Source organism: Esox lucius, chromosome 2 (assembly GCF_011004845.1).
Source record: "Esox lucius isolate fEsoLuc1 chromosome 2, fEsoLuc1.pri, whole genome shotgun sequence".
NCBI lineage: Eukaryota > Metazoa > Chordata > Actinopteri > Esociformes > Esocidae > Esox > Esox lucius.
The window spans coordinates 37183952-37209223 of NC_047570.1; the positions used below are offsets into that span (position 1 = coordinate 37183952).

General features: G+C 43.9%; 1 protein-coding gene across 1 annotated transcript in view; it reads right to left on the reverse strand.

The window, feature by feature from the left end:
- Positions 1-1269: 1269 nt before the first annotated feature.
- atg7 (ATG7 autophagy related 7 homolog (S. cerevisiae)) overlaps positions 1270-25272 on the reverse strand; it is a 63880-nt gene continuing 39877 nt past the window's right edge. Inside the window, exon 19 of the mRNA XM_013136320.4 lies at positions 1270-2433. Coding sequence (XP_012991774.2) covers positions 2401-2433 — 33 coding nt within the window. The 3' untranslated portion in view covers positions 1270-2400. The remainder of the gene's footprint in view (positions 2434-25272) is intronic.

Below are 25272 nucleotides of genomic sequence, written 5' to 3' on the forward strand. Positions count from 1 at the left end.
GTCAGGATTCAACTGTTATAGAAATAGTTTAAATGCTAGATCAGAGGAACACTGGCCGTGTGCTTCCAGGTCAGACTGTGTCCGAAATGACTGACTTTTCCCTATGGAGCTCATAATAAGGGCTCTACATGGGGAAAAGGTGTGATTTCAGATGCATTCAGTGAGACACAAAACTCAACTTCCTTCACTTGGAGGCTGCGTCAACATTGTAAAACCTGGCAGTACTTTGTTGTAGTACTATAGTACTGTGTTGTCGTACTATAGTACTGTGTATTGTACTATAGTACTGTGTATTGTACTATAGTACTGTGTATTGTACTCTCCAAACGGTTTGTAAATCTGTATTAAACTTTCTTTTTGTGGCCTTCTTTCTCCAACTAAAAAGGTTTTGGCAGGCCACCTTTTTTGTACTTAAGTAGCCTCAATGAACAATAAAGTGCTCTTAAACCACAAGTTCTGTGTCTGGTTGTTAATATAGGTCTATTCTGCTATTTTCCTAATTCCCCAGACTCCGATAGTCATGGATATCATTTGTATTGTATGTCTCAAGCTGCAGTTCGAAAGAAGTTGGGGGTAGCACATGCTTTTTAGCTTAGCTCAATTGCTGAAAGACTTAATAGTTAGCTTCTCTCCACATGGGGAACTACAGCATCTAACTGCTCTCATGCCAGGTGGTTGGTTATGGCTCACATGGTATTTGAAAGTTTTTACTGTTGAAAAGAAGAGGCAGACCTACACATTCCAGAGATTATAAAACTATATTCTGTAAATATATTATGGGTTATTAGATGTTATGGCGTATTAATACTCTTGGGGCTGGTCCAGACATAATCTGTGTCCCCTAAACTGGCTCTTCAGTTATTATACTTTGGGTAATTATAAACCACATGGTTTGAATGCTGGTTGGCCGATAGCTGTGGTATATTTAAGCTATAAGGCACAAGGTAGTGTAGTATATCGCCAATATACCACGGCTTAGGTAAGATGCGTCATGTATTGCCTGGATACAGCCCTTAGCTCTGGTATATCGCCAATACATCACAAACCCCCCGATATGCCTTATTCTTATATGGTCCCATATACCACAGCTATCAGCCAATCACAATTTTGACATTATTTTGTGTTAACACACTCCGGCCTCCACACACCTCAGTGGGGAGTTTTATTCCCTGACCACGCAGTCTGTTACAGGGTAATGCCTAACACATTAAGTGTTGAGCCGCTGAGTTACAAAAACATTTAGAAAACCCCAAATCACACCACAAAGAATGACACACATTCAGGAAATCTTTAATTTATTAACCAAAGCGAGAGATGTACACAACTGTGTGTGTGTGTCTTTCAAATACACTTGACAATAGACATTACAAACAGTGTGACGGACATGCAGGTGTTTCCATGACAAACTGACCAACCCGTCTCTGATATCCTGTGTGAGAATCCAGTTCTGGCCATCTGCAACAATATCGCACAATGTATGTATATCTTGTGTACATCAAGTCTCGTTTCCCACAGTGACAGGTAAAGGGGCTCAGGTAAACTTTGGCTGAAGCCCTAAAGAAGGCAGTGTTAATGTGAAGGCATTCTCCAGTTGAGCAGACACAATGTTCACTGAATGTAGCCTCTGATAACTTTAATGCATAACCTCTGTGATTCAGACTAAACGGAGATATCGATTGTAAACAAATGTGATGATCCTCAAATGTGAGTGGATTGATACATGATGCTGCCATTAAGGTGATGTTACAGAAAAGTTAAAACTGGAACATTTCCTGTAGCATATATTAAACAAATGAGAACAGTAAGGGCTGTAATATTCCAGTAACTTTCCCATAATTCCCTGGTTTTCCAGAGATGATTGCTGGAGCATTCCTAGCCCTCCTGCCCATTCACATGTAAATCCAGGACCCAGGGTATTTTAGGAACATTTCTGTTAAGTGAAGTAGACAGAAAACCTGCACAAGTCTGTAAATGACAAATGTACACCGAAGAGCAGGTAAACATCTCAACTGTCCTCAAAACAGATAATCAAACACCCCCCTTGAAATATAGCAATCTAATCAACAAGACAGAGAATCAACAGAACGTATAATTAATTATTCTTCATATTAGTCATCATGAAAGTGACGCAGTTAAAAAGTAGGGGCTCTTCTTACTACAGCAATGAACTAACTTGACATTTTTATAGCGGAGTGAAAAAAAACAATTTCAGATGCTGTTAGCAGTTAATGAAACCATATCAGTGGCATACAGAACAAACAGTAATATGGTTTGAAACAAGTAACTATAGTGAAAGCCCATTATGTTTGTAGCAGAGCTCTGACCAGTAAGTGATGGCTTGTTCCAGCACTGAAGAATCCCTTTGGTACCATGTTCCGTTCCACGCTGCCATCCTCCATCTCAGATGCTCTCGTCGTCACTCATATCCCAGATCTAGAACCCGAGGAAAGAAACAATACAACGAGGCTTCCATCAGATGAACTGCTCACATGCAGGGGAGGACAGTTTGGAGTCAGCGTCCATTTCAGAGAGAGCGTTCTCACAGCCATCACCAAGGTTACAGCTCTGCTCAAAGACGTAACAGTGGGCTGTGACTGACACACATCAACGCTGACCGGTAACACCACTACGGGATTCAAGAACGAAACACCTTCCTAACATTTTCCTTCAGGTGCCTGGACAAGATTCCCCTTAAGAAAAATCTAAATGTACTAATCCTAACCCTAAAATGTAACCTTTTCCTTAATAACAACCTTTTTCACTTATGCCTAAACTTAACCCTAGCCTAACCATAATTCTAACCCCAATTGTAACCTTTGCCCTAAACCCAAACCAGAAAGCCCCCGAAAAGCGGTTTTCAAGTTGCGGAGAGGAAACGTCCCCAGTACTCACGTTTTTCAGATTTAACCAGAGTTTGGGGACATCCCCCCCCCGCCCCTCAAGCAAGAAACACATAAACCATTCTTGGCACTATGCATTGCATGTATGAGACCACAGAAAATATGGAGCTTCAAAAATCTGAACATTTAAATGTGATTCAGGGCGGCAGCCGGGATCCACCAACGTTGGTCCTGAACACTGTGTTTGGCTGGGAGACGGGCCAGACCAGCCGTCTTCCTGACAGGCTATTTGCTAAAACAGTGAAATACAGAAAGGGGACTGGAGAGGAAGGCCTACCAGCCGGCATGCATGGCTCTACACACTATCTGAAATCATTTCAAATGTTTAAGCTGCTTCACCGGGCTTCTGTGCTGTAATGAAACCAATAGCACAGTCCCAAAAGTTCAGCCTGCCACCAGCCTGGCAGACATGGGAAAGGTTAAATAACATTTTAAAATAGTATTTCAGATTTCAAATATAATTTGAACCCAATTCTGGTAGCTAGAGGCTGGAGACGGCCTGTCCCAGAGCCACACAGAGAAGCGTTTTTATCCCTGCCTGTGGGTTTGGCATGAGGGCCCTGCCTTGTTTGTCAAGAGGGAGTCTGTGAGAGAGGCTATAATTATACACATCATTATTCTAATTACAGCCTACGGAGTGGGCCTTTAAAAGGAACAATCTGTAATTGGTATATACATTTTGGGAATTTGAAATTAATAATACATACCCGTTGATTCTTGAACAGTATAACTTATAATGCCTCAGGTTCAGCTGTCGTAGACCTAATTAGAAGCTTGTTTCGATGCCACTGTAAATAAAAACTAACGTTTCAAACCATGGCTGAAGATATTTTGCATCCACAGCCCGTCCCTCAGCTATGGCAGGGAGGTGCGTTAATCACCAATGTGGTTTTGATTTCACAGCGACCCCTCAGTTCTGGAGCAGTATATGAAACCATGCGCTTTCTTGTTTTGATTGGCAGATTTGTGGCAGAGCGTGCCATTTAAAAATACAGGGCTGTGGGTTCAATTCCCATGGGGGACAACTATTTAGAAAATGAGAACTGAATGCGTTTGCGAGTGTATGTGCTCTGGAAGAGGGTCGGCTAAATGACTCTAGGGTCAGCGTAAACACAGCTGGGCTGTGCTCCATGTTGGACTATAATCTGTTTGGGAGGACCATGCATTAGAAGACGGTTTTAGTGCTTGATATACGGCTACTGCCGCTTTGTTTTGATGCTTCTTATTACATCCTAGGAATAGCTGTTTGTCTGTTTGGGATCGGCTCGAAACACAACCCAACAGCCCAAGAGGGTTTGTATACAACAGGCTGGTTCTGACAGACGCTGTTTATGGCCTTTAATCCAGTAACTGCGGTTCTGCTTCATCAGCACTTCAACCAGGCCCACAACACATTACCACATTTGCACTGACTTCCTGCTCATTGACTGACTGATTGTTCTTCATCCTCTTGAGAAGACTCTTGCATGGCATTTCCCAGTGACCATGGCCAGTGCAGTTCTGGGTTTTTGGAACCACCCACGTTCCTGTTCTATGTATGTACTTTGGAGGCGTCCTTCTGTAATTGCGTGTGTGTATGTGTAGCCCACTTGTAACTTGTGGTTCAGGACATTGGCATTTTAGTCATGAGCTGGAGCGCACACTCTTATCCAGAGTGATTTATATTCATTAGTGATTGATTTTATATTACAGTGGTCTGCAAACTAATTCAGAGCAACTCATATTTCCGAACATAAAACTATGACTAAAATATCATGTTACAATAACTGAATTGACGTTCAGACGTTCAGTGTTTTAAAAATAAGTAATTACTACATTTGTAGTTGAATAATATTTGTCACAATTTTTCAGGGGTCTGAATACTTGTAATGGAAAAGGTATATAATGTAAAAACCATATAGATGGAATGTTTTTTTTTTTTACATCATGCATGTGGTGTAGCCTGCTTTTGGCCAGATCATAATTGAAAAGGAGAATTCAGGGTGAGTAATTCAGACCCAGAAGACCAGTTATCCAGCAGGAAGAAAAAAAAAAAAGGTTTAGGCTCTCCAGCAGCAGAGGTCACATGTTCATAATTGGGTACATGTATGATGTACACTGATGAGCCAAAACATTATGACCACTCACAGGTAAAGCGAATAACACTGATCATCTCCTAACAAGGCCACAGTCTGGGTAGATTAGATGGTAAGCGAACCATCAGTAGTTAACATGTTGGATGCAGGAGAAATGGGCCAGAGTAAAGACTGAGTGACTTTGACCAGGGATAAATTGTTACGGCCAGAGTATCTCCAAAACAGCAAGGCTTTGTGGGTCGGCAGTGGTGAGACACCTACCGACACCATAAAATGGCACCCAAGGCTCACTGATGCACAAGGCCAACGAAAGCCATCCTGTCTGGTCCAAACCGACAGAAGGTCATAATGACGGTTACGGAAGGAATGCGTCCCAACACGCAGTGTATCGCACCCTGCGGTGAACGGGGCTGCAGACCGGTCAGGGCCCATGATGACCCTGCCCCCCTTCCAAAGCGCCTACAACGGACACGCGAGCATCGGGAACGGAATCTTGGAGCAGTGGAAGGTCGTCTGGTCTGATGAGTCCCGTACTCTTTTACATCACGTGGACGGCCATGTACATGTGCGCCATTTACCAGGGGATGTGGCGGCACCAGGATGCACTGTGGGAAGATGGTGGAGGGGGTGTGATGCTCTGGGCGATGTTCTGCTGGGAAACCCTGGGTCTGGGCATTCATGTGGACGTCACTTTGACACGTGCCACCTACCTCAAAACTGTTGTAGACCAGGTGCACCCCGCGATGGCAACACTGTTGTAGACCAGGTGCACCCCGCGATGGCAACACTGTTGTAGACCAGGTGCACCCCGCGATGGCAACACTGTTGTAGACCAGGTGCACCCCGCGATGGCAACACTGTTGTAGACCAGGTGCACCCCGCGATGGCAACACTGTTGTAGACCAGGTGCACCCCGCGATGGCAACACTGTTGTAGACCAGGTACACCCCGCGATGGCAACACTGTTGTAGACCAGGTGCACCCCGCGATGGCAACACTGTTGTAGACCAGGTACACCCCGCGATGGCAACACTGTTGTAGACCAGGTGCACCCCGCGATGGCAACACTGTTGTAGACCAGGTGCACCCCGCGATGGCAACACTGTTGTAGACCAGGTACACCCCGCGATGGCAACACTGTTGTAGACCAGGTACACCCCGCGATGGCAACACTGTTGTAGACCAGGTGCACCCCGCGATGGCAACACTGTTGTAGACCAGGTACACCCCGCGATGGCAACACTGTTGTAGACCAGGTACACCCCGCGATGGCAACACTGTTGTAGACCAGGTGCACCCCGCGATGGCAACACTGTTGTAGACCAGGTGCACCCCGCGATGGCAACACTGTTGTAGACCAGGTGCACCCCGCGATGGCAACACTGTTGTAGACCAGGTGCACCCCGCGATGGCAACACTGTTGTAGACCAGGTGAACCCCGCGATGGCAACACTGTTGTAGACCAGGTGCACCCCGCGATGGCAACACTGTTGTAGACCAGGTGCACCCCGCGATGGCAACACTGTTGTAGACCAACAAGTCCATTCCACAGTGGCTCCACCTCACAACTTAGAGGACTTGGGAGGATCTGCTGCTAATGTCTTGGTACCAGATGCCACAGAACACCTTCAGGGGTCTTGTAGAGTCCACGCCTCAGAGGGTCAGCACTGTTTTGGCAGCACGCAGAGGACAAACAGCATATGAGGCAGGTGCTCAATGTTTTTGGTGTATATCCAGTGTATATCCAATGCTGTTTAGATGCAGGGAGATGAGAGTTTGGGATGCAGTATAATGCAAAATAACAAACAGTTACGAGCATATAGCTGAACTAGGGTCGACTTGGATAATTTTTTAATACATTCTATTTAAACTGAAGCAAGTGATACATCTTACATGGGTAAGGAGAGGGTAAAGAAATAAAGAGAGACAAAGAGAGAGGATAAAGAAATGTAGAAATTTGGTGTGAAAAATATAAGGCTTGGTATTATTGACTTGCTAAAAGGTGAAGGTTTTTAAGACCAAAGAAAAGGTTCACTTGCAGTATTTTCCTGTATTTTGCTCCATCCATTCTTCCTTCATTTTAAACAAGAAGCCTCCCCACAGCATGATGCTGCCACCAACTTACTCCACTTCAGGATTAGTGCGTTTAGACATGGGCAGTGTTAGTTTTGCTCCACATTACGTTTGTCCTAACAATGTACGTTCTTTTTACACAATATCCTTCACGCCACTGGTTGGACAAGTGTATAGTTTGTACCGCATGGAGGAGAGCTTGTTTCATCAGAGGACCCAGTCATTTTTGGTGATTACAAAATATGACTTTTGTATTAAAAAGAGAATGTTTTAGAACATAACGAAACGGGTTTTGTTATTTTATTTTTCACTCAACTTGGTTCTGTTACTAAGTCCAGCTAACCTAGAAAGAAGCCAGGCTGATAAATTCTGATGACGTCAATGGAGTCTAGTAGCGATGGAGTCTTAAAAAATGTCAATGCGGTGTCCGTTTTGCAACGGAAACTTTAAACACTAGAGGATCTTCGGATTCCACTCTGTTGTGGACGGTCTTCTTTGAAATTAATAACCTCCGACACTTCCTGATTACAGATCCAACAGTGCTCAATCGAATATCCAAACACCTGTATATAATTTTGTGCTTCCACAACTCAGTAGCAGAATATTTATGCAAGGAAAATATTTCAATGAAATGTTCTCACAAATATTTCCCAAAATAAAATCAATGTCTTATAATAGTTGATTTTGAGAGGTCATTAAAAAATAAAAAAATTGTTCTGTAATGTATGTTTGTAATGTATATATTAAAATGAATTTGTAATGAAATATCTCAAAACAAATATGCCAGTGGCCTGAGTAGGCACTGTAGCTATATAGAGTTAAAGAGAGACATAAATCCAGCAGGACAGTAAATGTATTTCAAACAGGATCTCCTCATTGTCCCTCGGTTGCTGCTTTGTAAACATCAAAAGGACAGTGAGCGGAAACACTTTGAAATGGACAAATTAGTGCTCAGAGTCTCTTTCTCTGTGTGTGTGTGTGTGTGTGTGTGTGTGTGTGTGGACTTATGTAACCTGAATAGCTTCGGAGTGAAGCCAACACTTGACTAGAACCCTATTCAGATGAACGCAATAGATGGGAGATTGAAATAATCTTCTTTAATCCCGGTTGCCATAGTTTCCAAACTCGTTCTTAGAAACCCGGATCTGTGACTGTCTGTGACTGTAGACTGAGGTGCATGAGAGACGTCTGTTAACACAGACAGCAAAATTCTTACTTTTTTCCCTGATACTCACATCAGATGTTTTTCAAAGCTGGTCTGATTGTTCAAAAGACCAATTTGTTGAAGAGAAGATCAGAATTGTGCTGCCTCTGTAAATGAAGCCAATCCGACTTTTTGTGAGATTGTGATTAATTTCAGGCCAGGCCCAAACAGCCCTGCAGTACCAAAAAATAAATAATCTTATCAGTCCAAGAACAGTTGTCACTGTCCTTTGCCCATTTTGTCTTGAAACTCTTTAATCTCAGTCAACATCTTTGCTGGCCCTCTGATTAGGCCAAAGCTATGGCACAGACCACTCGACATCAACTCGCCTAGACGAGAACGAGACCAGTCCTGTGTTCCCTGCTGTCGCCACCAGTCTGATCCCTTGATAATCTACTGAGGGCAGAAACAGGACTGAATTGCCATCAAGGCTGTGCAAGAGATACGGCCACCATAGCTAATTCCAGCAGATGTAATCTAACGCCTGATCCGGGCTGCCTAGGGATCAGGCGTTAATGGTGTTCCAATAAACGGGAAGCATCCGTTTTTTCAGGGCTACAGTATTTTCTGCCTCTGATAACATGCTGGGATTGCATTGAGGTGGGTTCTTTTGGGGTTAGCCAGACTCTGAGCCTAACATCTAACGGGGAACCATGATGTTGCAGGTAAACACTACACTGCAACACCAACTTTTTTTGATGAATTACCGTCGTTATATTCCACCAACGGTAGCTCTTAAACCACATCTGCTTTGCTTATATCATGATTAAACACACACTAGGCATTTAAAAAAAAGCATGGAGTCTTTGATCATCGGTATAAAAACCTGAAAGTGTTAGCAGCAGTTGAAATGGGGACCACACACAGATGTTCACAGCTTGCCTGGCTCCTGAACATCGCCCAATCAGGAGTGGCATCAATAGAGTATCAGTGAAAGGCACTCCACAACCTTGAAGCCATTAGGATCTACCACACAGACACTGTTGAACAAAGGGTCGTAGTTGTAATACTTATGGGCGTAAACGCAGTCATTATAATAGCCTGTTTCCAAAAAAGTTGGGACACTGCGTAAAACCTTTGACTGGCCACGTTAATCACTAGACTTAATTGAACACACCCTTTATTTGCTTATGGTGGGAATGAAGGTAAAAAGACCTTAAATCACCAAACTGGAGACGGCCCCCACTACATGACATCACCAGAGTTGGAGCCTGGTAGGTAAAGTTATTCTGACAGTTATACAACCAAACAGTCAGTAGGCCACCTGGTAGGGAAGGTGTGAGAACCTGAAGCCAGTGCAGCTAACCTCACCTGAATGTAAAGCTCAGGCACGCCACTCTGTCAATAAACAGAGCTTTACGATCACCTGTGGTTACCCAAAGAGACAAGACACAACACGGAAATTATACAAAGACAATAGAGCTTACAGTAGACCTGTTGTTGTCATGTATTTGAATTATCATAACGGTGAGTTATTTTCCAGTAAATGATTAGACCCGAGCCAAAGTTAAAGCCTGTCGATCTGTTCCTGTCAGCCTGTCGTAATGTGGTTTTGTTTAAGACTATATGCTTGGTTTTCTTTGCCAAGCTGGGCCACACAGTATAATTAACATGTATTACTAAAACATGACAGCCTGGGATCTCAACCACATGAAATGTGTATGTTACCAAATACATATTCCCAGAATTACTCTTCCATTGCAGGTCGTAACACATCATGAAAATGGTTTCTTTCTTCTAGCACTGATTTGACTGACAGCAACTTTGTTGAGTAACTATACTATTAATGAGTTGTGGTTGTCCCAACTAGCCATCTTAAGACAAAGCACAAGGTTTAAGTCCCTCTAAAGGGTCTACTGACTGAAATGGAAAATATACGAGGTAGTTCACAATAAGATTAGATGGTACAAGATGAGATGAGGTAGTACACAATGAGGTTAGGTAGTACACAATGTGATGTGGTGATACACAATGAGATGTGCGAGTAAACAGAAACGGGGGCCATGTTAACTCATGACGAAACTCTGACATTCCCCTAAAACTCAGGGCATCTTGAATCACCTGAATGACAGACCACAATGATGGACCTAGTCAGGATTCATCTCAGTTAACCCAAACTAATGTCTTGTCTGACCGGCCAGATGCGTAATGACATTTCCGGTCTACATGCGTTAACAAAAAACATTACCAGGCAGCTAACAGTCCAAATGGATCAATTAGCTAGCCAGCTAACAGTCCAAATGGATCAATTAGCTAGCCAGCTAACAGTCCAAATGGATCAATTTGTTAGCCAGCTAACGGTCCAAGTGGATTAATTAGTTAGCCAGATAACAGACTGAGTAGATCAATTCGTTAGCCAGCTAACAGTCCAAATGGATCAATTCTTTAGCCAGCTAACAGTCCAAATGGATCAATTAGTTAGCCAGCTAATGGTCCAAGTGGATTAATTAGTTAGCCAGATAACAGACTGAGTAGATCAATTAGTTAGCCAGCTAATGGTCCAAGTGGATTAATTAGTTAGCCAGATAACAGACTGAGTAGATCAATTAGTTAGCCAGCTAACAGTCCAAAAGAATCAATTAGTTAGCCAGCTAACAGTCCAAAAGGATCAATTAGTTAGCCAGCTAACAGTCCAAAAGGATCAATTAGTTAGCCAGCTAACAGTCCAAATAGATCAATTTGTTAGCCAGCTAACAGTGCAAATGGATCAATTAGTTAGCCAGCTAACAGTCCAAATGGATCAATTAGTTAGCCAGCGAGTTTCAGGGTCAAGACTTGTTTAGTGGGGCCTGCATGGTGTGTGTGTGGTAAGGTAGATGTTTCATGGTGTTCTTAGGTCTCAGAAGGGAACAGAGTGAGCTGACCAGAAGGGAACCCGGAGTGCAGTTCAGACAAAAGCTGTGAGTGAGTGTGTGTCTGTCTGTGTGTGTGTGTGTGTGTCTGTGTGTGTGTCTGAGTGTGTGTGTGTGTGTGTGTGAGTGTGTGTGTGTGTCTGTGTGTGTGTGTGTGTGTGTGTGTGTCTGTGTGTGTCTGATTGTGTCTGTGTGAGTGAGTGTGTGTGTGTGTGTGTGTGTTTCGTGTGCGTCTTAGGCTGGGACAGAAGAATAGCAGGAAGGGATGTCTTTCCTTCACTCTCACACATAGTCAGCACTAAGTCATTTCCAGGTGTGTGCTGGTCCCTCAGCAGTGACAGACCCTGTCCAGATCACCAGAACACTCCCCACTACGGACTGAACAGCAGAATGGTCATGTACATTTGAATACAAGTGGAAACAAAGTTACTGGATGAAGGAGAGGAGGTGGTGGGGAGGAGGGAGGAGGTCTAGTGAGAACAGGGTTATTGGAGGAAGGAGAGGAGGTGTTCTGGAGGAGGTCTAGTGAGAACAGGGTTATTGGAGGAAGGAGAGGAGGTGTTCTGGAGGAGGTCTAGTGAGAACAGGGTTATTGGAGGAAGGAGAGGAGGTGTTCTGGAGGAGGTCTAGTGAGAACAGGGTTATTGGAGGAAGGAGAGGAGGTGTTCTGGAGGAGGTCTAGTGAGAACAGGGTTATTGGAGGAAGGAGAGGAGGTGTTCTGGAGGAGGGAAGAGGTCTAGTGAGAACAGGGTTATTGGAGGAAGGAGAGGAGGTGTTCTGGAGGAGGTCTAGTGAGAACAGGGTTATTGGAGGAAGGAGAGGAGGTGTTCTGGAGGAGGGAAGAGGTCTAGTGAGAACAGGGTTATTGGAGGAAGGAGAGGAGGTGTTCTGGAGGAGGTCTAGTGAGAACAGGGTTATTGGAGGAAGGAGAGGAGGTGTTCTGGAGGAGGTCTAGTGAGAACAGGGTTATTGGAGGAAGGAGAGGAGGTGTTCTGGAGGAGGGAAGAGGTCTAGTGAGAACAGGGTTATTGGAGGAAGGAGAGGAGGTGTTCTGGAGGAGGTCTAGTGAGAACAGGGTTATTGGAGGAAGGAGAGGAGGTGTTCTGGAGGAGGGAAGAGGTCTAGTGAGAACAGGGTTATTGGAGGAAGGAGAGGAGGTGTTCTGGAGGAGGGAGGAGGTCTAGTGAGAACAGGGTTATTGGAGGAAGGAGAGGAGGTGTTCTGGAGGAGGGAAGAGGTCTAGTGAGAACAGGGTTATTGGAGGAAGGAGAGGAGGTGTTCTGGAGGAGGGAGGATGTCTAGTGAGAACAGGGTTATTGGAGGAAGGAGAGGAGGTGTTCTGGAGGAGGGAAGAGGTCTAGTGAGAACAGGGTTATTGGAGGAAGGAGAGGAGGTGTTCTGGAGGAGGGAGGAGGTCTAGTGAGAACAGGGTTATTGGAGGAAGGAGAGGAGGTGTTCTGGAGGAGGGAAGAGGTCTAGTGAGAACAGGGTTATTGTGAGGATCCCAGCTGAGGTCACGTCCCTCCCGATGTTTAGATAACTCCCCAAGACAGGCTGGACCAGGAAGAGGAGGGAGGAGAGTGATTTAAACCACATCAGGGGTTTCCCCAGTGTCATATGGACTATGATCTGTTCCTGTTCTGTACTAAACAACCCTAAGACCAACAGCCGAGACGGACTGACAATCTATGGTGTAGCTGATGTCCCTGTCTCCAACTAATTACATACTATAATCTGCAAACTACACCAATCAAACCAAAACTATTCCACCAAGATAACATCTCACTCTCCTCTCCATCCCTCCCACAATGTGAACTCGCTGTGTTTGTCCAGTTTGTATTCATGTAAAGGTCCTTAAAATGGAGCCCGGAGCTAAACAGGCAGAGACAATACTGTACACAGTTAATACTACAACAGTCGAAACGCCTCCATCCTTTTGAAACTGTGTATGTTTAACTCTTAGAATTTCGGAATTTCTGTTTATTTGACTTTGGTTAGTTATATTTGTGTTTACTTTTGTTAGTTTCCACTTGCTTTGGCAATGAAAAAATAGAATCCCATGCCAATAAAACCCCTTTGAATGGAATTGAGCATCAGGGAAAAAGAGAGAGAGAGAAAAAGTGACAGGAAGGGGGAGTTGGGAGAATTCTAAGGGGGAGAGTGAAGGAAAGGAGAGGAAAAACAAAGAGGGAGAGAGAGAGAGTGAGGCAGAAAGGGAGAGATATATCTACAGCTGTGTTGTTCCTCAGGATAGAGGCCACATGATTCTTTTCTATTTTTCTCTTTCCTTCTCCCCCTTATCTCCTCCCCCTCTCTCGGTGTGTGTGTGTGTGGGGGTGTGAGAGAGACATTTCCTGGACTACATAAGAGTGCTCAGGAAAGCACTTCCCAGTGATTTTGGTTCTGACCCAGTGTTCTCTGCTGAGCCGGTTAGCAAGTACTTCTAATTCAAGCCATATTACATGGTTCCTGTAAATCTAACGTACTCACATCCACCCAATCACTAGCCACATATATTTCAAACTGTTTTTTTCCCCCCACTAACTATATTTTTTAAAACAAAAGCACACTTTGAACAGACCAACAACCAATAGGACTTAGTCACACATGCGTAACTGTTTGTTTTGTCTGGGAAGCCTCAACAGGGAGCTGAATCCACAAGCCCTAGCAGTGCAAGGTGATCCAGAGAAGAAAGCCTAGCAGGACCCCCCCCACCCCCCCACCCACGCAAAACAATATTCAACTGACCTCAGACGACCTGGCTTCCAGAGGAACACTCCAGCATGACCAAATAATTCAGCAGACAATCTCATGCAGTCTTAGTGTACATGCTGCAAACAGTCAAACTGGCCCTGGCGGGAATGAAACCGGCATGCCAGGGTTTGCAAGCTTCATGCCCGATCAACTAGCATTAGCATTACCCAGACTAGTATCACTAATCAGCATATATTTATCGAGGTTGGACAATGAAGTTTCTGTCTCAAAGTTATGAGAGAGACACTTTCTCCTCCGAGCCGATGCGGTGTTGCAAGTTCAACATTTTGTCCAGTATCTGCTACCGAGCCAACAGATCCAACGGATCAGCAAGGTTCTGGATACTATTCCACAGTTAAAAAGTCTAAAGTTATGCATTTTTACCGCGCATCATTTCCTAGGGAGTTGTCAGAGGCACTCCAGCACTGTCTTATAAGAAAGACTCGGAGAACAGAAGATTCTAGAAGAGTCTAAGATGACGACCATTCCCAAACCTGGCCAAACTGTCTTAATCCACGAGTTCACTACCACCCAACAAAGCAATTGATGGAGTCCTAAATCAGAGCCAGGGGACTCTTTGTAATGCAGGTTGTGTTGTGAAACACTTCCAGCATGAAGCACTGGAGAGATAACAGCTTCCTGTTCCAACTAGCCTGGCCTTGACTGATGCTGTTGTGAGACATCGCTAGGGGCTGTGTGTGTGTGTGTGTGTGTGTGTGTGTGTTTATCTACTCCTATACTCTGGGTGCAAACCAACTGTAAAAAAAATATGCTCTCAGCTTCAAAGGATGTGCGTATGTGTGCCAGTACAGACCTGCCCTATTTTTAATTACAGTGTGACTTCAATCAAACAAACATGTGGTCTGAGTTGCAATCAAGCCCCAGCTGACACACGCACGCACGCACACGCACGCACACGCACACGCACACACGCACACACGCACACACGCACACACACACACACACACACACACACACACACACACACACACACACACACACACACACACACACACACACACACACACACACACACACACACGGCTGGGTTGTGGCTCCCTGGGGGAAAAACACTTATTATCAAATCAAAGAGATTGTCTGTGTTCCAAATGCTCCCCTGACAACTATGTAGTGGACTAGTTTTGAATGCGTCCCAATGGGATCATGAGGAGGGAGGGAGGGAGGGAGTGAGAGGTCATGTTGGGAAAAACACTTTGGAGATAACTGGGAGTGCTCCAAAGACCTGAGGCAAATCCCTTCAAAGTGAAAGAGACACACTTTGGAGAAGTTTGAGCGTCTTTGTTTTGGATCAATGAGCAGTGAGTCTCTTCTAACTACACAGTAAACTGATCCGCTGTTAAGGCCTACACAAAGCGCTCCCCTCTTCAAAGGCAGGTCTGATGGGTGTCTTCGATGTTTCACAGGATCTCCGACCACATACAGCTTGGTGCACAACGATCACATCAAAGACTTCAACTATTGAATTATTTTGATGCAAAATACAAATCATGTTTGGGCTTTTGTACCACAAGACACACTAAAGGAAAACTGTCATTTACACCTGCCCAGCCTCACTACAACATCTGAAGACTGAATCCATCCAGTTACATTCCTCCACAGCTCTGGACTAGGCCCTTCAGGGCTTTGTTTGAAGTATGCAATGACATTTGTGTAAAATGCACTAAAACTCTACAGGAAACTTGATCCAAGTTTAAAGGTAATCTCGAGTGCATCCACCCCTCCAGTCATGAGAGCTCAGTGATAAGGGTGGAGAACACCTGCCCTCACTAAGACCTCCACCCCTCCAGTCATGAGAAGAGAGCTCTCAGCAAGGGGAGGAGTTCCCCACCTCACACCTAAAACCTCCACCCCTCCAGGCACGTGAACTATTCCAGAGACACAACAAATAAACAGGGATGTGTTGATAAATCAGCCACCAATCCATCTGTTAGTTTGAGTTTAAACTGCCAATGCTATGAATGACGTTAAATTACCTCAGGACAGTCCCATTCTGTCCCATTCTAGCCAGCTAGCGAGTGGTGGCGGACAGGCGCCCCCACGTGATGATGTCACTGTATGGAATATTAAAAATGTCAAATCTCTGTGCACGTGTCACAAAATGTGTGGTCGTATATTGAGGGCCATGCTCACAAGTCTCATGCTCAAATCTGTAATCACATTTTGCAAGCCTGTACATACACTCACCTAAAGGATTATTAGGAACACCTGTTTAATTTCTCATTAATGCAATTATCTAATCAACCAATCACATGGCAGTTGCTTCAATGCATTTAGGTGTGTGGTCCTGGTCAAGACAATCTCCTGAACTCCAAACTGAATGTCAGAATGGGAAAGAAAGGTGATTTAAGCAATTTTGAGCGTGGCATGGTTGTTGGTGCTAGACGGGCTGGTCTGAGTATTTCACAATCTGCTCAACCATTTCTAGGGTTCCTGTGGGCGAAAATGCCTTGTTGATGCTAGAGGTCAGGGGAGAATGGCCCGACTGATTCAAGCTGATAGAAGAGCAACTTTGACTGAAATAACCACAACACGCACAACCTTGAGGCGGATGGGCTACAACAGCAGAAGACCCCACCAGGTTCCACTCATCTCCACTACAAATAGGAAAAGAGGCTACAATTTGCACAAGCTCACCAAAATTGGACAGTTGAAGACTGGAAGAATGTTGCCTGGTTTGATGAGTCTCGATTTCTGTTGAGATGGTTCAGATGGTAGAGTCTGAATTTGGCGTAAACAGAATGAGAACATGGATCCATCATGCCTTGTTACCACTGTGCAGGCTGGTAGTGGTGGTGTAATGGTGTGGGGGATGTTTTCTTGGCACACTTTAGGCCCCTTAGTACCAATTGGGCATTGTTTAAATGCCACAGCCTACCTGAGCATTGTTTCTGACTATGTCCATCCCTTTATGACCACCATGTACCCATCCTCTGATGGCTACTTCCAGCAGGATAATGCACCATGTCACAAAGCTCGAATCATTTCAAATTGGTTTCTTGAACATGACAATGAGTTCACTGTACTGAAATGGCCCCAACAGTCACCAGATCTCAACCCAATAGAGCATCTTTGGGATGTGGTGGAACGGGAGCTTCGTGCACTGGATGTGCATCCCACAAATCTCCATCAACTGCAAGATGCTATCCTATCAATATGGGCCAACATTTCTAAAGAATGCTTTCAGCACCTTGTTGAATCAGTGCCACGTAGAATTAAGGCAGTTCTGAAGGCGAAAGGGGGTCAAACACAGTATTAGTATGGTGTTCCTAATAATCCTTTAGGTGAGTGTATACTGTACATATACTGTAGGTCCATGCTAGCAAGCTTTTCTTCGCAAGTTTGTACATTTAGTTTGTGCTTGGAAGCAATATTTGACAAGCTTGTACAATGTCTGAACACATTTTACAAACTCGCAATTCTGTAATCAAACCATTTATATAAATTCAGCTCGAACCGCTAGCATATTTAATTTTCAGATTCAAAATAAGAGCATTTCCCGCGCCAGATTTTTTTTGCTGAGAGGCTAAATGCACACACGGATAATTTTTTGCGTGCTCTCTGACCTTTGACGTCAACAACATGGAGAAGTTCTGTATTTCAAGGTTCGGGGTGGGTCTTCTACTCTTAACCAATCAGTTACTTTTGCATTTCTACATCCAATTCCATTTGTCAGACAAGTCCATCAATCTAATAGAAATACCCTGTTGCTGGAAGACGAGTAGTTCTCTGCAACTGGGGAAAATGTAATGATGTACACTGCACTTCTTTGAGCTGTTATTTTCTGACCGAGGGGAATAAAGAAAATAGCCATAATGTATTTTCATGTATTTTGATAAAATATGTAACTTGTTGTGTCTTATTCTTGCACGCACGCGAAATCCATATTATGTTAGTAGCAACGGTTGACTAAGCAAACATTTATTACCAAAATGTTTTTCTGTGCAAGCACACAGAGCACCACGCACATTCAAGGGCAGCGTTAACATGAGCCCACGCCACCTGGTGGTCTAACGTCAGAATAACACCCTAACAGCAATTTTGGGTTTAAATAGCTAAAGTTCAAATAAGAGGAAACTGAAAAGCAGATTTTAATCATGGTCAACAAATGCTTTGTGTATTGTACATACACAAGATTTGATCATTTCTGATAATAGATGTTTGCAGAGTGGCTGGAAGATTTTGAATCAAAATGGCACATTGGCTGGAGAACCTAAAAGTTCCTAGAACAATGAAGTGATTTTAATGCTGCTAACCATGTCAGAGTCTTCACGGTCTTCCAAAACACAGCGAATTTAAACAAAATTATCCCTGGGCACAGTACCACTTATCCAAAGACAAACAACGACATTTGTAAAAGCCGTTTTGCAAGTTAAATACGTTTTACCCACACTATTTACTCCATGCAAACCCTGCCATGGTGTACAGTTACAGAAAGGGAAGGTGTGTTTTCTTATTAGTAGTTTCTCATTTCATGTAGATATAATAACTGTTGTCTGATTGAATTTGCATTTGTTGAAATTATAAGCATCGTTAGAAAGCACCAGTATTGAATTTACATCAGGGAACACAGGTACAGAAACAACAAAACATCTGGATCAGCCAATTGTGGCATAATGGCCAATAATGTTGTTATCGTTGTGCATCCCTACAACTAAGCTGTTGATGAATAAAAAAGGGATGCCTGTTAAGGGCTACAACACATCATAAAACCTGCTGCTCCCGGAGTACTCAGGGACGTCCTCGGTCCTGTATCTGGAGTTTGGACTTCAGCTGCAACGCACATTTGGCTAACTCTTATCAACAGTTATGTGTATATTCTATTATTATAATATTAATAGTTTTCTGAAGCAGCAGTAATTCCTTCTGTGGTCTAGTGGGGACATGGCATGATTTTCAGCATCTAGTGCAGCAAAGACAATTACGATAGGAGCCAGCAGACGATAAGAGGGTAGAACACTGTTTGAGGGATATTATTGAGACAGAGGGTAGAACACTATTTGAGGGATATTATTGAGACAGAGGGTAGAACACTGTTTGAGGGATATTATTGAGACAGAGGGTAGAACACTGTTTGAGGGATATTATTGAGACAGAGGGTAGAACACTGTTTGAGGGATATTATTGAGACAGAGGGTAGAACACTGTTTGAGGGATATTATTGAGACAGAGGGTAGAACACTGTTTGAGGGATATTATTGAGACAGAGGGTAGAACACTGTTTGAGGGATATTATTGAGACAGAGGGTAGAACACTGTTTGAGGGATATTATTGAGACAGAGGGTAGAACACTGTTTGAGGGATATTATTGAGACAGAGGGTAGAACACTGTTTGAGGGATATTATTGAGACAGAGGGTAGAACACTGTTTGAGGGATATTATTGAGACAGAGGGTAGAACACTGTTTGAGGGATATTATTGAGACAGAGGGTAGAACACTGTTTGAGGGATATTATTGAGACAGAGGGTAGAACACTGTTTGAGGGATATTATTGAGACAGAGGGTAGAACACTGTTTGAGGGATATTATTGAGACAGAGGGTAGAACACTGTTTGAGGGATATTATTGAGACAGAGGGTAGAACACTGTTTGAGGGATATTATTGAGACAGAGGGTAGAACACTGTTTGAGGGATATTATTGAGACAGAGGGTAGAACACTGTTTGAGGGATATTATTGAGACAGAGGGTAGAACACTGTTTGAGGGATATTATTGAGACAGAGGGTAGAACACTGTTTGAGGGATATTATTGAGACAGAGGGTAGAACACTGTTTGAGGGATATTATTGGGACAGAGGGTAGAACACTGTTTGAGGGATATTATTGAGACAGAGGGTAGAACACTGTTTGAGGGATATTATTGGGACAGAGGGTAGAACACTGTTTGAGGGATATTATTGGGACAGAGGGTAGAACACTATTTGAGGGATATTATTGGGACAGAGGGTAGAACACTGTTTGAGGGATATTATTGAGACAGAGGGTAGAACACTATTTGAGGGATATTATTGAGACAGAGGGTAGAACACTGTTTGAGGGATATTATTGGGACAGAGGGTAGAACACTGTTTGAGGGATATTATTGGGACAGAGGGTAGAACACTGTTTGAGGGATATTATTGAGACAGAGGGTAGAACACTGTTTGAGGGATATTATTGAGACAGAGGGTAGAACACTGTTTGAGGGATATTATTGAGACAGAGGGTAGAACACTATTTGAGGGATATTATTTGGACAGAGGGTAGAACACTGTTTGAGGGATATTATTGAGACAGAGGGTAGAACACTATTTGGGGGATATTATTGGGACAGAGGGTAGAACACTATTTGAGGGATATTATTGGGACAGAGGGTAGAACACTGTTTGAGGGATATTATTGAGACAGAGGGTAGAACACTATTTGAGGGATATTATTGGGACAGAGGGTAGAACACTATTTGGGGGATATTATTGGGACAGAGGGTAGAACACTATTTGGGGGATATTATTGGGACAGAGGGTAGAACACTATTTGGGGGATATTATTGGGACAGAGGGTAGAACACTATTTGGGGGATATTATTGGGACAGAGGGTAGAACACTATTTGAGGGATATTATTGAGACAGAGGGTAGAACACTATTTGAGGGATATTATTGAGACAGAGGGTAGAACACTATTTGGGGGATATAATTGAGACAGAGGGTAGAACACTATTTGGGGGATATTATTGGGACAGAGGGTAGAACACTATTTGAGGGATATTATTGAGACAGAGGGTAGAACACTATTTGGGGGATATTATTGGGACAGAGGGTAGAACATTATTTGAGGGATATTATTGAGACAGAGGGTAGAACACTATTTGAGGGATATTATTGAGACAGAGGGTAGAACACTATTTGGGGGATATTATTGAGACAGAGGGTAGAACACTATTTGGGGGATATTATTGGGACAGAGGGTAGAACACTATTTGAGGGATATTATTGAGACAGAGGGTAGAACACTATTTGGGGGATATTATTGGGACAGAGGGTAGAACACTATTTGGGGGATATTATTGGGACAGAGGGTAATATGGGGGCTTCCTAGCAGAGGTGTGTGTGTTTGTGTGGGTGCCTCCCTGAGTTGGCGTAACAGAGCAGGGCCCAGGATGGATCCTATCTCTGGGCTGCAGTATGATGTCGCACCAGGAGATAGGGAGGATGACCAGAGATGCCCTGGCCTGAGGGGCTCCAAGTCTGCAGGCTCTCACAGCTCTAGGGGAGATTATACCCAACTATATATACCATCTATCACAACAGGATCACCTCAACTATATATACCATCTATCACAACAGGATCACCTCAACTATATATACCATCTATCACAACAGGATCACCTCAACTATATATACCATCTATCACAACAGGATCACCTCAACTATATATACCATCATATCAGGATCACCTCAACTATATATACTATCACAACAGGATCACCTCAACTATATATACTATCACAACAGGATCACCTCAACTATATATACTACCTATTGTATCAGGATCACCACAACTTTATATATCTCACAAAAGTGAGTACACCCATCACATTTTTGCAAATAATTGAGTATATCTTTTCATGTGACAACACTGAAGAAATTACACTTTGCTACAATGTAAAGTAGTGAGTGTACAGCTTGTATAACAGTGTAAATTTGCTGCCCCCTCAAAATAACTCAACATACAGCCATTGTGTTGAGTTATTTTGAGGGGACAGCAACAGTTATACAAGTTGTACACTCACTAGTTTACATTTTAGCAAAGTATCATTTCTTCAGTGTTGTCACATGAAAAGACAATCAAATATTTGCAAAAATGTGACTGGTGTACTCACTTTTGTGAGATACTGTATTATCTATCACAGCCGGATCACCTCAACCTGATCAGCTCCAGCCCAGCACCAATTACAAACACTGATAACACACACGCGGCACACACACACACACACACACACACACACACACACACACACACACACACACACACACACACACACACACACACACAGAACATCCTGCACACCGCAGTGGGAATCCAGAGTTATGGGTTTCCCTGTGGGGACCAATTCACTACTGTTCACACACAGGAACCTATACGCCGCAACCTAAAACACAAGAACCGATTTAATTAACAAGCCCAGCTGAACTCAGCATTCCTGGGATGAGGAACGGAGTGAGCGACAACCCCAGACAAATGGGAATAGTGAGAGAGGAATGTCACCTCCTTGAGGATAGATACAGGAATACTGAACCCAGTTGGGAAGACTAGAGTAGATGCCAAAATACTCTTGCCTGTTAGATCTCTACCTCTGCTTTTCTAGGGGCTAGGGGTTGGTTGGTAGATAGGGACTAGGCCTGGGTTTGGGGCTAGGGGTTGGTTGGTTGATAGGGACTAGGCCTGGGTTTGGGGCTAGGGGTTGGTTGGTTGATAGGGACTAGGCCTGGGTTTGGGGCTAGGGGTTGGTTGGTTGATAGGGACTAGGCCTGGGTTTGGGGCTAGGGGTTGGTTGGTTGATAGGGACTAGGCCTGGGTTTGGGGCTAGGGGTTGGTTGGTTGATAGGGACTAGGCCTGGGTTTGGGGCTAGGGGTTGGTTGGTTGGTAGGGACTGGGCTTCTATGTATAGAATAGAAAAGTAGCGTTAGGGAAAATTCTATTTTCAGGAAATTCTCAAAGTAATACACACACACACACACGTGAATAGACACCAGGGCTCTGTGGGAGAGATGAGCCGCATGGAACTACTAAACATGCCTGTGGCTGCATGAAGGATCCACGTTATGTTAGAAGACACTACAACACGTGGCTTCAGAATTAGAAGCTGTTCTGACCCACTACAGTAGGTTGATCCCATTCAGCTGGGAGGACTGTAGACACACACACACACACACACACACAACCAGCTACTGCCATTCTGAGACACACACATGCGCACACACACACACACGCACACACACACGCGCACACACACACGCGCACACACACACACACCCTGCTACTGCCTTTCTGAGACGCCCACACACACCCTGCTACTTCCATTCTGACCATTCTGAGATGCAAGCACACACACACACACACACACACACAACCTGCTACTACCTTCCTGAGACGCACGCACATGCACAACCTGCTACTGCCATTTGACACACACAAACACACAACCTGCTACTGTCATTCTGACGCGCACGCACACACGCACACACACACACACACACACACATACATACACATACACACATACACACACAACCTGCTACTGCCATTTGACACACACACAAACACACAACCTGCTACAGCCTTTCTGAGACGTGCACAAGATTGTTCTAGTGCTGTTGTGAAAAACACATTCAGAAGGCATTCTGCCCCCCCCCCAGGTCAGAAGGTGTTCAGGGGAACCCTGACCCACACATGGTCTTGGTCAGCAGTGATGCGTTATGAAGGTAGCAGGGTGTTATTCAGTACACAGTCCACACATTCACACCGGGCCGACGACAAAAGGACCACTCACATAAGGGTTGTGATGGTTTTGGAATTAAACCAACTATGTTTAGCAGGGACATCTACCCTCTCCATATAGCTGACATGGATCTCTGCATTGAGGACAGCCCTCTATATAGCATGAGACATGTGGACTGGAGGAATGTTCTATCTTTAGACAAAAGTTCTATACTTCAGCAGCTCTGGATACATGTCTGCTTAGTGACAAGCATGTAACATGTACACTTATCCTTTCTATAATGAGATTGGGTCTTTGGATGGAGAGCAACACCATTTTCACAGCAACATACTGGTGTGTTTTCCAAATGGCACAGTACAGCCCTATGATAGAGTACCTTACTGTTACTACAGCCCTATGATAGAGTACCTTCCTGTTACTACAACCCTATGATAGAGTACCTTCCTGTTACTACAGTACAGCCCTATGATAGAGTACCCTACTGTTACTACAGTATAGCCCTATGATAGAGTACCTTACTGTTACTACAGTACAGCCCTATGATAGAGTACCTTACTGTTACTACAGTACAGCCCTATGATAGAGTACCTTACTGTTACTACAGTACAGCCCTATGATAGAGTACCTTACTGTTACTACAGTACAGCCCTATGATAGAGTACCTTACTGTTACTACAGCCCTATGATAGAGTACCTTACTGTTACTACAGCCCTATGATAGAGTACCTTACTGTTACTACAGTACAGCCCTATGATAGAGTACCTTACTGTTACTACAGCCCTATGATAGAGTACCTTACTGTTACTACAGTACAGCCCTATGATAGAGTACCTTACTGTTACTACAGTACAGCCCTATGATAGAGTACCTTACTGTTACTACAGCCCTATGATAGAGTACCTTACTGTTACTACAGTACAGTCCTATGATAGAGTACCTTACTGTTACTACAGCCCTATGATAGAGTACCTTACTGTTACTACAGCCCTATGATAGAGTACCTTACTGTTACTACAGTACAGCCCTATGATAGAGTACCTTACTGTTACTACAGTACAGCCCTATGATAGAGTACCTTACTGTTACTACAGTACAGCCCTATGATAGAGTACCTTACTGTTACTACAGCCCTATGATAGAGTACCTTACTGTTACTACAGCCCTATGATAGAGTACCTTACTGTTACTACAGTACTGGACTTCATCAGGAAGTAGAGTCATAGGTGTCCAGGACGTGACAGAATCCTCAACAAGAGAGGACAATGCTCGCACAGGCTCATACACACGCACAGCTTACATCTGGAAATAATCTGTGCTTGTAGAAACCGTGAAGCAATCGAGATGTGTTTGTAGAAAGCAACCAAAGGCCACCAGGGAACATTTATGTTGACGATGTGATGTTCTTTAGACACACACACACACTTTCCTAGATGCAGTGACTATGTAGTCTTTTTACAGGGGTTCCCAACCTAGGGGACGCACCCCTGCGGGGCCCAGGGCTTTACATGATTCAAAGGGCTCAAAGGGGGTGTCTTGGGTAATTACATTCATTATTTTAATCGTACTACTATAGTAGACCCTGTTATAAAAAACTCATTCACAATGCAAACCTCAAGATTTCCTTAATCTGCTCCCACCTTGTGGACGTTAGCTGAATCACAGTTCGCAAAGCAACTTTTGACTTACTACAGACTTTTTCTGATATCACAATTCAAATATTCCCCTTTAATGTAAACTCACTCAGGCTCTTTAACTGTCCCACAGAATTTTTTTTTGCAGGGGGGCACAATATTCCTTGAGTGTAAAATCAGGCGCCCAGGTGGAAAACACTGACAGCCCTGGTCTGAGTGTCTCTGGTTCAGCCGTATCAACGGGTCACCGGCCTTCTGATGCCCTCCGCCCGGGGATT